Source organism: Conger conger, chromosome 2 (genome assembly GCF_963514075.1).
Source record: "Conger conger chromosome 2, fConCon1.1, whole genome shotgun sequence".
In the NCBI taxonomy this organism is placed as follows: Eukaryota; Metazoa; Chordata; class Actinopteri; order Anguilliformes; family Congridae; genus Conger; species Conger conger.
This window is the reverse complement of record NC_083761.1, coordinates 74,228,485-74,243,833: the sequence shown is the minus strand read 5'-3', so window position 1 is coordinate 74,243,833 and position 15,349 is coordinate 74,228,485. Positions and strand designations below refer to the sequence as shown.

The following is a 15,349-nucleotide window of genomic DNA, read 5'->3' as shown; positions in this document are numbered from 1 at the left end:
GGTTCCTCTTGGTGCAGGACAATGCCCGGCCTCATGTGGCCAGTATGTAGGCAGTTCCAGGATGAGGAAGGCATGGATGCCATTGACTGGCCATCACGTTCCCCTGACCTGAATCCAATTGAGCACCTATGGGACGTTATGTATTGGTGCATCCAACGCCGCCAGACTGTCCAGGAGCTCACTGATGCCCTACCCTGACCAAGATCTGGAAGGAGAACCCCCAGGACACCATCCACCGACTCATCAGGAGCATGCCCAGACGTTGTTGGGAGTGCGTACAGGCACGCAGGGGCCATACACACTGCTGAGTCACATTATGAGTTGCTGTGATAAAATTAACACAAGTTGGATCAGCCTGTGATTTCAATTTTTTACTTACATTTTTGGTGTGATTTTGAATCCAGCCATCAATTGGTTGACGATTTTGGTTTCAACTTGAAACCAAAGTAAAGATTTTCAACTTGAATAAATCATTCAAGATCTGATGTATCCCTTCATTTTTTTTTTGAGCAGTGTAGTTACACAAGAATGGTCCCTCTGTTACAGTTACACAAGAATACTGAATTATCAGATTATCTTTGTAGAGCCACTGCCCATCTTTACCTCAAATTAAAGGCACTGCACTTTTACCAAATATGAATAATTTCATTTCAAATCCAATGTGCTGGAGTAGAGCTGAAAGAACAGAAATTGTTCCACTGCCCAAATGCTTAGATTGCACAGTATATTGACACAAGGCCCAACATAACCCAGGTACTTTTTGGGTAATATTTAAAATTACAGGGTACATTCTCATAAACTGAAGGAAGACGCCAAACTATTAATGAGTTTCACTAGAGCTTTATTTGAAAACATAGAAAGCCTTTTTTATCAAGCCAATCTTACCAGCGGCACCTGACAGACTATATACAAAGATAAGAGGTTTTTGTAATAAATAAAATCCACATTGAGCACAAATGAGGCCATTTTACAAAAACCACTTGAGTTAGGTGTAAAGACAGTTGGATAAATCAATGTGACCCCTTAACTGGACTGAAGATGAAAGGGCTCTTTAATACATGCAGAGAACTGGGGAAAATGAAAGTGGGAGTAACTGACAAAGATGTGATTGTCATGGAGCGGTTGAAATTGATTGATTGGCGGGGGGGGGGGGGGGGTAGTATGGGTGGGGTGGGGATTTTAATTCATGTTCCTAACTCCGACACGAGCACAGACAAACTAAAATACTGCATCAGCAGGTGGGGTTAAAATGCACTGAGTCACTCTGCGCGGCCCTTCTTCCTGTTCTTGGCATTGCGCACCTCCTCGATGAGGCCCTTCAGGTACTGGATCTCCTTGCTGATGGAGTCGGCCTTCTCCGCCAGCTCTCGGTTCCTCTCCTCCAGCTGGCTGCACTCGCCGCTCAGGGACTCCTGCTCCACCCTCTTCTTCTGCCGGTATCGCGTGGCGGCGGTCTTGTTCTGCTCCATCTTCTTCAGCTTCTTCTCCACCACCACGGGGGCAGACTTGACCTTCCCGGGCTTAGCCGCGGGTTCACATTTCTTGAGGATGGAGTACGGTTTGGGCCTGGAGGCGGGCCGTGGGGCCGGGGCTGGGGCCGAGGGGGGTGGGGTGGAGCAGGAGCCGGGGCGGGGAGAACCGGAGACGGACCCGATGCCGCTGTCGGTGTCGGACTGGTCGTCGAGGGAGACGGGGGCCGCCTCTTCTTTGGGGGCCAGGAGGACGACGATGTGGGAGAGGGAGAGGATGATGCCGGGGGCGGCGCGCACGTCCTCCGCCACGTCCACCGCCACGTCCACCTCGCTGCCCAGCTCCAGGGCGAAGGTGGGCAGGAGGGCCGGGGAGGGGGGTTCGGACTTGACTTCTATTTCCTGCGGGGGCTCTGGGGAATACGGAGGGGAGAGGGGAGAAGGTTCAGGCTGTGGGACGGCCGGCTCTTCTAGCGGGGGGACTATGGAGGCGGTGAGCTGCAGGGGATCCAGATCCAGGGGACCCATGCCAGACTCCAGGGAAGCTATGAGCTCCTCTGGGGAGCTGGGGGGCTCGTCCGATTCGTAGGTGCCCATGAGGGAGTCGAACTCGCTCAGGTCTATATCCTCCGCCATCCAGTCCATGCTTGATAAGCCATCATCTGAAAGGAGAAGGCTGTGTTAATAAACCAACCCCAGGCTTTAGATTACAGGTTCCTACACATTCCTGCTTACAGGGCAACCGCATAAAAACACTCTGCAAGTGGTGGTAGTAACTTGGTTTGGCCCGGTAGTGAAATAAAAAATTAGATGAGTCAATTTACAAAACGGAGGTAACGGGTGTGGTGACATGCTAGGGGGCTGAGTGTGTGTGTGGTCGTGTCTGCAGCCCTCACCCTTGTCACCGGCTGGACTGGAGACATCCAGCACCTCGCTGTCACACAGCCAAGGGAAGGCAAGCATCTCATCCCCAAGCCTGCATCCTAGGGCAGGAGGAGGGGAGGGAGGGGGAGAGAGGGAAAGAAGATAAGAGGGAGAGGCAGCGGAAGAGAGAGAGAGGGGAGTAGAGGACCCCCCCGAGTATTCTTCATCTTCATCCAGAAGGGGCCCCAGAGGGTCAGCCATCAGAAACGAGGGGCCCAAGAGAAGGGCCCCCACGTCTCCCAGCGCCAGGTGAGAGTTCAGAGACATGGCCGCTCGTCAGGTGGTTCTGCGGAACAGCTGCGCGTGCGAGGAAGAGAGACGGGTCTGCTGACGAGGAGGAGTCGAGCGGTTCTATTGTGCTGTCGACTGCAGCAGTGCTGAGAGTAGCCCCAGGGGACCTGGAGGGAGAGGAGGAGAACAGGTCTGAGCCATCGTGACCAGCCACTCAAATCACACATCATACCACAGGATTACAGAGTGAGCTGGGTGAGTTCACAGAGTAAAACCTCAGAATGGCGGTTTTTAAACCTTTTTAAGGCCCATGTTTCCAGTTTAGAGTTTTTTTTCTTAACACCTAACACAGCAATTCTGTTTTGTGATATACCCCCTAGTGCTACCAATCCTCAGCATACTGCAGTCCCTTACACCTGTAGTACATTGACATAGAGACAGGTTAGAACGCTGAGGCCAACGCCCACACCAAGACTGAACCATCTTGATATGAACATACCATACATTGTCGTGCTTGATAAGGCTTAGTTCCTTCCTGGTGCGGCTGTTCTCTAAACCGTCAAATCTTTTCAGTACAGAAGACGAAGGCAGAATATCAAAAATCTATAGGCCGTTCTGCAGTGCGTTTTTATTTTTTTTTATTTTTTTTTTTAGATTTCATTTTAACATTTCTCAGTACATTGGATTCAGTTATATACAATTTAAGTCACAAAAAAATCAATAATCTTAATTTGAATCTTGCCTCGGTTTTTTTAATGGACTGAGTGGAATATAGTACAAACATGGTGATGAACACACAATATAATTTAAATACTGATAAATTCATAGTTATATACAAAGGGCCATAGTTAATATATCGACTTGAATCCGCCCGCCCCACCGCCAGTAATAACACAGCCTCATATGGTTACGGTTTAGCGATAACTCCGCCCTGTCGTCTTGACTCAGCCCCGTCAAACTGTTTCCATAACAATAGCTATGACGTTTCAGAGAGACGGGTGAAACTCGGATCCTCACTCCCTCAACTAATAAAAGCCTCCGTTTATGACAGGGGAGGAACAGAAACCCTCGCGGAGGCGGGGGGAACCAAGCGCCGCCATTTTAACACCCATGCAGAGGAAAGGCAGACAACGCCATTTTAAAAGCGCCACGTTGCTGGTTTTAGATATTGTATCTAGCAAACTCGGTACATTTCCAACCACACGCGTAACTACGTGCCTGATAAGAGAGGCGACAGCAGGCTAGCTGCTGCTTTACTCATAGCACACGTATAACCAACTACTTTGACAACATTAGCTATATTAACGTTAGCCGAACGTATACGCGTATGACAACGGGTTTTCAGCGGTAATGTCATGTTGTAGAAGGTAGCTAACGTTAGCTAGACATAGTTATCGTCTGCTGACTGGCTAGATATAAATAAACGGGCTGCCATCGAGCCAAGTCTAAAATATTTTATACTTACGCCATTTTTGCAAAATATAAAGCCAGTGCACTGCGCTGAGGCACTGCTGGGTTTGCCGCTTTTGGGGCCGCTGCAGCCGTTATTGTGCCATGGTGGAGGTGAGCGCAATCGCTCGGAATGTTCACAATATCTTCAGTAGCTGTACACCTTCTAAAAAAAACCCGAATTCTCGGTCACGCGGATATATATGTACAACACAGCACAACCAAGTGTAACCATCCGCTCTTGGAAAATATTGGTATCCTTCCGCAAGGCAGTATTCTAGCCAATCAGAGTCGAGAATTCCTCTGGTAGCTCAAATACATTAGTGCACTAAATAGAATATATAAATATATATATTCAGCGTCATATATATATATATATATATATATATATATATATATATATATATATATATATATATATATATATTCACTCTGTATAACTGAGAAAATTACTTCATGATGATAACATGCGAGGACTAAGAAACTTAGAAATAAGTGAATAAAAAAACTGAGATAGCTTGGCAAAAATAATAACTAGGACAAATAATATGTTTAAATAGCATTTTTTTGTATATACTTATTCATATACTTAAGTTTCTTAGTCCTCGCCCATGTTATCATCACCAAGTAATTTTCTCAGTTGTACAGAGTGAAAAGCATCATCAGATGCAAAGGATCCGTTGAAGTTGATGAATGTCAATGAAACGCTTGTGTAAACCATTATCACATGGGCTACTTAGACTGGATAGTTTGAGGCCATTATTACTGTGCTCACAGCCCTACACTTAACTATTTACGAGCTGAGAACAGTACGTTGTTGGGGAATGCTACCCTGGTATAAAATCAGGCTATAACCGGCCTGAAATACTAGCTACCAGCTGTTTCAAAACCTAGCTTGAGCTGTTTTTTTTCCGGCAGGATATCCATGCTTTTTTTTCTTAGTCAATCGATGTGATGGCCATTTTAGCAGCTCGCTTAGAAATTGTAATGGCACTTAAGGTATTTCTAAGGCAAATAATGCCTCCATAGATGAAAATACAACTTCACATTGGCCAATCATAATGCTTTCCACTTGAACCAGCGTCATTGTTTTCCTGTGTTGATGGTGCTGAGTCAGCATTTGGGGCAGAGCAAATTCACTAACCCCTAGGGCAGTATCGTAAATAGTGCACCACCTAACCGCCTAAAAACCCAGCCCAGCAGAATGCATTTTGATCATTCCTAAAAGCAAACTGTTGAAACTTTGCCATCTTTAAAAACAATGAGCTATCAATAATATGTATTGTAAAACTTTGAATAGTAAACCTATAATCAGCAATGTTATTAATTAATTACACCAGCACATATTCCAAGACAGATTTGTGCGCAACACAAAACTTTGTACAAAAAAAGGTGATTTGTTAAGGTGATAAAAGTTCTTTGCTTTTGCATCCGCATATTGAAAACGTGTTTTGATACAACAGGGTGACATTTTCTAGATCAACTGAGCTCTCGGGAGCTGCCGGGGGAGGCGAGAGGTCTTGACTCACATCATCCTTTCAGTAATTTTCACAAAACGTCCTCATCCATCCTTATTCCTGGTCAAGGTTGCAGGGTGGCTAGTGCCTATCCCAGCATGCAGTGGGTGAGAGGCAGGAACACACCCTGGACAGGTCACCAAAGGTGCAGCCTGGTACATGACTGGGATCTGGAAGGTTGGTGGATCAAGTCCCGGTGTAGCCATGATAAGATCTGCACGGCTAACCCCATATTGCTCCAGGGGGGATTGTCTGCTGCTTAGTCTAATCAACTGTAAATTACTTTTGATAAAAGTGTCAGATTATTGTTCAAATGATCATCCATCGCAGGGCCCACACACCATTCACTCACACATTCATACCTACAGGCAATTTAGTCTCCAATTAGCCTAACCTGCATGTCTTGGACTAGATATGAGTAACCGGTGGAAACCCACACGGTCACAGGTAGAACATGCAAACTCAACACAGAAAGGCCTTGGTATCTTCTTGCTACTCTAGTACTATAGAATTCGGTACTTTCTTGCAACAGTGCTATTCACTGCACCACCATGCCACCCTTCTACACCGATCACTCCACTCAATTCATCTTGGAACTCCCACCTAATCAACCGCTTCTACCCGCAACATAACACTGTGAAGAGTCCTCGATACTTAACATTTAGAAAAAATGTCCGAAATGACATCTACCGGCTACAGACCTGCTTGGTTATATTAAATGTGGTTCATTAAACAGCCAACCTACGTGCCGCCAACACCATCAGTGATGTCAAAGCAGGTATTTTTTCCATTGACAGTTGAGCCAAAATACCTGTAATGACTTCAGTGATTGGGTGTGACCAGCAGTGCAATCAGGTAGAGCATTTAACCCAGAGAGCATTGCAGCAGTGGTTTTCTGCCATGTGTGGACTTACTGTAATACTGAACACTTATTGAGAACATATTAGGTATTTATTAGTTATTTTTTTAGACTTCTACCACTGTGGCCGATCCACTTAAGAGTTATGATGCATTGTGTGTTCACAGATGCTCTTCTGCATACCACTGTTGTAATGTATGGTTATTTGCATTACTGTCAGCTTTGACCAGTCTGGTAATTCTCCTCTGATGTCTCATTTACAAGGTCTGCAGAACTGCTGCTCAGAGGATTTTTTAGATTTTTTTTGCACCATTCTTTGCAAACTCTAGAGACTAGTGTGCGTGAAAATCCCAGGAGATCACCAGTTTCTCAGATAGTCAAACCACCCTCTCTGCCACCAACAAGCATTTGACAGTCAAAGTCACTTGGATAATTCTTCCCCCCATTCTGATGGTTGATGTGTGTAAAAATGTTCCCAATAAAGTGCTTGGTAAGTGTATATGCTTAGGAAAAGTGTGCCGCGTGTGGCTGCTGACAGAAAACAATGAATGTAAGCACTCAGCCAGGCTATAATACACAGCAGATGTAACCACAGCAGCACCACTGGTAAAGAGAATCCCCCTATGCAACATGTCTGCTAAACTACATGGTTAAGAATTCAACCATGGAAACCAATGGAAGAAGGAATCCATTACATTACATTATTGGCATTTGGCGGACGCTCTTATCCAGAGCGACGTACAACAAAGTGCATACCCATAACCAGGGATAAGTTCGCTGAAGGACCCTAGAGGGAAATACAATTTCAACTGCTACCTGTACAACAAAGATAAGGACGAGGGCCTTTTTTTTTTTTTTTGAGAACAAATAAACAAACAGAGCAAAAGTGACCAAAGTGAACTATCCAAACACTGCTTACCTAGCCAACTAAAAATACCGATACACAAAGCACATCACTGAGACAACAATTAAGGTTCACAGGGAGGTAGGGAGGGACGGGGAGAGGTGCGTCTTCAGCTTGCGCTTGAAGGTGGGGAGAGATTCTACAGTTCTGACCTCAACGGGGAGTTCGTTCCACCACCGTGGAGCCAGAACAGACAGTAGTCGTGAGCGTGAGGTGGAGGTTCGGAGAGGGGGAGGTGCCAAGCGGCCTGTGGAGGCTGAACGAAGAGGTCTGGCAGGGGTGTAGGGTCTGATGATTTTTTGTAGGTAAGCTGGGGAAGACCCTTTAACTGCTTGGAAGGCTAGCACCAATGTTTTGAATTTGATGCGAGCCATGACAGGCAGCCAGTGGAGGGAAGTAAGCAGGGGGGTGACGTGCGAGTATTTGGGAAGGTTGAAGACCAGACGAGCTGCTGCATTCTGGATGAATCCCATTACACAGGTATATTACTCTCATCCCCAAATCATCCCTTGTAGGATTAACACAACAAGTCACCTGTGAGGAGGTATTCTTTATTGGAACAATGGCATGCCTGGTGTGTGTGGCTGTATATCAAACATAAATATTCTCTCAAACTTTTTTCAGTTATAAGGTACAAAAATATTCAGTGTTTACACACAATTTGTGGATCGTCATAAAAACCATGGCATTGCCCAAAACCTTGCCCTACCCACCCCTAAAGCACAGAATTATATTCCCCAGATGTAGAATCTTACAGCAATTATGGAAAACTTCAGGAAACTGAGCCCAACCTTTTAGCCGAGTCAGAAATCGTACAGTACACAATATTAGAAGGTAGACTTGGCCATGAGAGTCAGTTGAAGTGCGTAACTCAAAAATAAAAATGTGACATAAATTAGTGATGGAAGACCAGCTCATACAGTACAATAGATGTGACTCGATGGCTATTGCTTTGCTCATCACACCAGCATTGGTCACTGCTAGAACCATAACATACACCCATAACATACCAGAACATATATCCACAGCATACCATAACATACACTCATGACATTCACCCATAGCATAGTCCCATTTGCTCTTGTGTCTAATGGGCTGTGACACCCAGAGGAATACATGTGGCTGAAGTGAGGTATGAAATGTGGATGCCAAGGACAAGAGAAAATGCATTTGAATGTGAAAACAGAAAGAAAGAAACTAAACGCATCCTCTCAGTCGCATACAGACAGCATGGCCCTGCAAGGGACAGCGTGTGAATCAGCCTAAGTGACAGTGGAACAGGCTGTGCTACAAAACTCGGCTCCTTACGCAACATCGAAGATATTCACAGAACACACAGTCTACAGTTTATCAGACATTTCCTTTTTCCACCAAATGTCTTCCCTGCGTTTAATCGGAATAAGAGACTAGCAATGAATATGCGATCGGTATTTAACACTCGTGGCACGTACATACAACATACCCTGTAGGATTCTTGAAACAGGTTTGTAAAGCACTTCTAACAACAAGTGTAACAGTCAAGTCATGCATTGGCCATTGGACAGGAACCATTCTCATGTCCCACGGTTGCAGAGCTTGCTGTTCTCTCAGCTTCACTGATATTTTTTAAATGAAGGACTAATAATTAAATATATTTCTCATATTAGTCTTCTCAACAATTAATTTTATTTTGTCCCTAGCAACAGAAATCTATGGGAGAATTTAGCGTGCTGTGCAGTAGCACAACATCCACAGAGGTAATTGATAAGCTCTTCAAACTACTCCGATGTTTTCTTCCACAGAGTTATGATCCCAGCTGACTGCAGAATCATACCGCACCAAAATCCAAAAGCCGATACCCATAAGGTTTTTAGTATACACAATTTAAAATGCTTCATGCTGAAGCAATTTTGGATATAGCTGATTTTTCAGTGGGATATGGTGTGGAAATTCAACAATATTGACTATACATGCCTGGCATTATATGGAACCCACTGGGGACTGCGGTTTAAAAATGCAGACAAAGGCACCGAACTGAGGCCAATGGCAACGCTAAGACATGAGCGACTACATTCATAGCTCGCTGGAGTGGGAGGAGCTAGCCTGTCATCATCTCACGTCATTGGTCCCTGAGCACGCGGGGACGGCTCAGGAAAACCTCAAGAGGCTCTCGGGATTGGACAGGGCGCAGTAGAGCGTGTACCCCAGCTCGTCCACCTCCTCAGGAGTGAGCTCGCAGAACAGGTCGATTTTGGGGTAGAGGGCGCAGGGCAGCCTCCCGGCCTCCAGGTGTCCCACCAGCGCGCGCAGCAGCTGCAGGAAGCGCTCGGCCAGCGCGTCCCGGCCCCAGTCCCCCGGGCCCCGGCAGAGCAGCAGCAGGGCGGCGGCGAGCTGCCCGGCGCTGAGGCGGGACAGGGCGGGGTCCAGCTTGCACGCGGCCGCGGCCAGCTTCAGGCAGCGGCAGCGGCAGCCCCCGTCCTCCCGGTCCAGCGCCCGCAGCCTGGCGGTCCGCTCCGCCCGGACGCTCTGCCGCCACAGGCTCTGGTGCCGCTCCGGCCGGCGGTGCGGCGAGGCCACCAGCAGGAGCCCGTCCTCCAGGGCCAGCAGCGGGAGGAAGGCCAGGCGCAGGCGTCTCTCGGCCTCGTACTGCACCTCCAGGCCCAGGCGCTCGCAGGGCACCGCCGGGCGGATCACGTAGTCCAGCACGCTCCCGATGGCCGGCCAGTTCATGGAGCCGGCCACCTGCCTGTGGAACAGCTCCAGCACGGCCTGGGGGGAGAGGTACCCCCCCACCACGCAGCGGTCCCAGTAGCTGCTCCCCCGGGGGAAGTACTCCAGGTTCTCCCTCCGCACCAGCCAGAAGCCCGGCGCCTTCATGATGGTGTCCTCCCCCGGGACCGGAGACCACAGGTTCTTCTCCAGGACCAGCGGCACCATCAGCTGGGCGTGGTCTGCAGTCACCACCTGAGAGAGCCGAGCCATCATGTGTTTAAAGTGGATTTCACAGAAGTCCCAACACACAAAAACAACAATAACAACAACAGCAAAACCATAAACACATCAACAAGTCAAGGGCCATAAGTGAGAGATAATAAATGTGTTTTTAATTGACTCAGGGTTAATTGGAATATATTGCTAAGTATCATCAACATAAAAATGAATCGCATACGCTCACACACACACACACACACACACACACACACACACACACACACACACACACACACACACACCTGCAGGTCGTCGTAGAGGCTCCCGCTCAGGTACATCTCCCTCAGGGGCATGTCGGGCAGCTTGGCGCGCAGGAAGAGCCTGAACTCGGCGCAGATGTCCAGGGCGGCCCGGCGGGCGCGGGCCTGCTCCTCCTCCGGGATGCTGACGCGCTGGCGGTAAAACTGGCACAGCTGCTCCTGCAGGGAGAGACGCCTCCGCGCACGGAGCAGCTCCTCCTGCACTGCCGCGCCCCGGCCCTTCTCCCGCCGCACACAACCTGGGGAACGGGGAGCATGTTCACACAGGGTGGCCTGGAGCCTGGAGCCTACAGGCTACCCGACTGGGACCCGGGCGGTTGGTGGGAGGAACCCTGATAAGCCCCGGGGTAGCCACGATAAGATCTGCACAGCTGTTGGGCAAGGCCCTTAACATTGCTCCAGAGGGGAGATTGTCCCCTGGAGTCTAATCAACTGTCAGTCCCTTACGATAAAAGCTTCAGCTAAATAACTAATGTAATGTATACAGACTGCCACCATACAGTAACAGCTACTCAGTTCTTTACTTTCAGGCAGGCAGGGAAATACAGAGTGTATTCTGGCCCATGATTCGAAATCCAGCCCTGGTTTTCTTTTTCTCCCGGGTAACTGACTGAACAACTAGTGCTACAGATTGGCCACGGTCTTCACATCTGACTCCCAGGTGAAGGAGGGTGGAAAGCCCTCTAGGACTGTGATTTGATGATCCCTACTCTAGTCATGTCTGGAAAAAGAGAGGCCCCAGGTTAAAGAAGCTGAGCTGAGTAGCAGAGAGCACCTATCTCTAAAACAGGGAGGAAATCGGATCTCCTGTTCTTACAGCTTCATGTATTTGTTGACTGGGCAAAAGTCCACAATCACATTTTTCATTCGAAAGGACTCGTCGCCCTAGTTATCCCACCCTGATCCAGTCATGTGGTCAGGAGCCCAGCTGCTGTTGCTAAGGTAACAGAAGGACCCCAGGCTCAGTCAGATCCACGTTTATATGTAGAGCACTTTTCTATGTAGGGCTTTGTTCTTCAGCGGTTGAAAGCAGGCAGGGGTGTATAAGAGGCTGCAACTTTTGGCCCCCTCATCTGGCCCTGCAGGTTCATCCTCAGTTAAGACAGGACACTAAAATGCATTCATTGCTTCCTGGTGTTAAAACAACACTGAAACACAGTACAAACACAATCTAACAGCTGAAAATGCACACTGCCAAATTGGATCAAGCTCTGTCTACTGTATGTCACTAGCCAACTATGACTGTTATTAAAGTTGGGTCCCTGAACAACCAAAACATTCCTCCCTAAAATAAAACCAGCTGTCAGGTAAGTGGGGAAAAATGAACCAAAGGAACAGTGACAACAGCGAGAAAAGTTAAAACGGGGGCCAGCTCTCTCACAGAGAGCTCTGGGATGGCTCACCAGGTTGGGAGGCAGTGCTGGACGTGGGAAGGGTCTGCAGAGACTGGCTCACGGAGGCCTTCATGTCTGAGCTCAGGACGCGCGGAGAGGACCCCAGCCAGCTCGGCTCCTCCCAGCTCCTCTGCCCGGCCGGCTCCACTTTGGCTGGGCTGGCGGGGGCACTTATGGCACGGTCATACATCTGAAATGCGATTGGACGCCACAGCGGGCACCTCTCATTGGCTATGCTGCTACAGTTCCGACTACACGCAATACACCTAGCATTCAGAATTCTCCACCATCTCGAAACAAGGTCTGCCTTTTTAATGTCTTCTTTTCGTTTTAATGTAATGATCTATGAAGTTATCAAGTTTAAATAAAGTATATAATAATAATAATAATAATAATAATAATAATAAAAAAATGTCCACTGCCCGAAATGCATCTCTGTGACATCATGCGTCTTGTAAATGTACTTTCTAGAGTTAGTGGGCTTTAATCCAAAGTGACTTACAGTTGATTAAACTAAGCAGGGGCCAATCCCCTTAGGGCAATGTGCACTGATCTCATTGTGGCTACACTGACCTTCCAGGTCCCTGTCAATCGCCTTTGCCACTCGGCTATAGGCTGGCCCAAAACTAAACACATATACCTACAACACAATACACACATCCAGAAATACACATCAGGTCTGAAAGTACAAATATCCCTGGACATAACACAGAGACAAGGCATTATTCCACAGCACTGTATGAAATACTGGCAACAACACAGCACAATCTACTCACTCTCTTGACTGCCAGCGTGGCGATGCCCAGCACGGCTGCTCCTCCGACCCCCAGCACCACCTTGGCGTTAGAGAGCACGTAGTCGATGGCGGTGCCGATCCCGCCATCATCCTTCCTTCCCTTCCCCCCGCCACTCGCACCGGCCATTTTTTCCCTTCTGCACAGAAACCAGACTCAAAATGTCAGAAACGAGACCGACCGCCGCACACCGAGAACTGAGCAATGACTGCAAATACGACAGGGTGACCGTTTGGGTCATTCATGTAGGCCCTAGGTGGATCTGAAGATGGAGAATGGCGATCTGAGTGGCAGAAGCAGTATATATGGCACAGCTTCTTACACCTCTTACACGCTCCTCACCTTGCAAAAGACGACGCCCATGAGGTTCATTCCTCAAAACATACTGCAATATTCATATCAGGATGTAAAAAAATCCAAAATCTAAAATCCAAAAACTGGACGTAGATGGCTCCAGAGTATAAGTTTCAAATATGGCATCAAAAAAAGAAAATCAAATAACAACAACAACAAAGAAAATACACATATTTGTACACAAAAAAACAAAACAGGGAGGTTAAATCTGTAAGGTTTAAGAAAGATTCCAGAACCTTCCCAGAGGACCGTCCTAGACCAGCCCCCCCAGACGGCTGCTGAGGAAATACTGGCCCCTCTTTAGAGCGTCCTCCTTCGCCTGCGGGGCGTCGAGCGCCTGGCAACGGCGGAACTCCTTGGCCACCGCGCGGAGGTAGTAGTTGCGGTCGGTGTACTGCAGGTGGCGCCCTGCCCGGAGCAGGGCTCTGTACAGCTGCAGCACTGCACCCTTAGACCAGCCGCCCATGAGGCACTGTGAGCTGGCAGCGGACTGTGGGCACGGGGAGGAAGAGCGGGCACCTGAAACACACGGACCCATACGGACATAGAGTAAACCCATCTAGCACTGTGTCAAACCAGAACTTGAATACAAGTTTCTGCTCCTATTAATAAAGTGACCAACCACACAAACGAGTTGACTCATTTTCATCAGTCTATGCCTTTATTCAAACTCGTGTCAAATGTGTGAAATTATACATTCCCAAACCATCTCCATGTATGAGGGAAGTAAAATGCTAAATCACAACACTGGCAGGCCTAAGGTTTAAAAAAATCTGCCCTAACAGGGCCTTAGTCCAAAGTGCTGAACCCTGCCCAGTGATTAGTATTTAAAGCTGAAAGATTAAATTAATACACCACTAAATTCTTAACATAATTCACGGATTGCTCATCCTAACTACCTTTAGTGAAGCTGACACTAAGGTAACCACTGTGCCATACTCTGTGGTCATACTGCATCACTATTATCGCTATCTCGCTATCTATTATTTTTGGAACCATGTCATAAATTACAGCTTTGTCTATTATATGAAATAACAACGTCATTTTTTAATCGGTGTTATTGAACAGAACAGTGTAACTGGAAACAGATTCCTACTGTTGAGCCAGACTGTGGAAGAGTCCATCAACGATATATTTATTGGTAACGTTAGTCACCCCTCGTTCAAGCGAGTGTGGTAACTTAATGGGATAATAAAGTAACCAAGATCATTACACATTAACTTTAGCCAACTCTAAATACTTCGTTATAGTTTTAGTTTAGTTATCATATCGAAATATTGCACAAACTGACTGATTGATATATATATATATATATATATATATATATATATATATATATATATATATAGCAGGGACGGACTTACTGACCAGCCTAACTCCCATAACTACCTAAAATGAAAGTACATAGCTAGCTAACATTAGCTATGAGTTCTAGCTATCTAGAAAAGATCACTAAACTAGGCTAGCTAGCAAGCATCACGTTAGTTGATTAGCAGGCTAGCAGGAGAAAATGAAAGAGCCAACTTGTTCGCGAATAAAAGTATTCAGACAAATTCATAGTTACTCAAAGAAAACTGCTAACTTACGTCAGTGAAGCAACTGGTAAATCTGTGTTTCCCGTCAGCACATACGCCCTGTTGCCTCTCTTGTTACTAGGGTCAAGCAATTACAAACCGGAAAGCAATGGCTGGCAAACGTATTTCTGGAATACTATATCCGGTTCTTTTTTTCCGTATTTTACCGTAATTCTCCATGTTAGTGTCTTTTAAGTGTTCTCTGTATTTTTGTGATTGAGGTCGTTTCACAACGACAGACATGTTTAATTTTGACACTTATATATAATTACGCATCTTTAGTACTACAGTAAAGTTCGCAACTTATAGTGAGATCAGGGCTCCCTAACATCAGTCGTGGGGCTCTTTGACCTGTAAACTGGCTTTAATTACTGATTTAAAAAAACCCATTGTTAATTATTCTCAATTGTGGGACAACTTACTATCTGAGTAGGGCCACATTATGTTCAAAATAGATTTGAGCACCATGAAAAATGAATGTTCCACATACAGACGGGTGACAAATTAAAGGATAATCCCTGAATAAATGCACAGCGAAACATAACGAATGAGATGCTTCCATACAGGTGTACTGCAGGATACAATTAAGCAATGCAGATCCTATCATGCTCTGTGACATGTATAACAATGTCTAGTTGACCTCGATTTTG

General features: G+C 46.7%; 2 protein-coding genes across 2 annotated transcripts; both read right to left on the bottom strand.

Annotated features, from left to right (window-relative positions):
- Nucleotides 1–824: 824 nt before the first annotated feature.
- On the bottom strand, nt 825–4,258 carry atf4a (activating transcription factor 4a). The gene is made up of 3 exons (XM_061232958.1): nt 4,090–4,258; nt 2,366–2,791; nt 825–2,131 (listed from the first exon to the last, which is right to left on the bottom strand). The coding sequence occupies exons 2-3, from the start codon at nt 2,658–2,660 to the stop codon at nt 1,260–1,262; spliced, it is 1,167 nt and encodes a 388-aa protein (XP_061088942.1). The 5' UTR covers nt 2,661–2,791; nt 4,090–4,258; the 3' UTR covers nt 825–1,259.
- Nucleotides 4,259–7,890: 3,632 nt separating this feature from the next.
- On the bottom strand, nt 7,891–13,500 carry LOC133111528 (mitochondrial dynamics protein MID51-like). The gene is made up of 5 exons (XM_061221962.1): nt 13,362–13,500; nt 12,754–12,910; nt 11,987–12,167; nt 10,566–10,822; nt 7,891–10,296 (listed from the first exon to the last, which is right to left on the bottom strand). The coding sequence occupies exons 2-5, from the start codon at nt 12,898–12,900 to the stop codon at nt 9,481–9,483; spliced, it is 1,401 nt and encodes a 466-aa protein (XP_061077946.1). The 5' UTR covers nt 12,901–12,910; nt 13,362–13,500; the 3' UTR covers nt 7,891–9,480.
- Between the last annotated feature and the right edge of the window lie 1,849 nt (nt 13,501–15,349).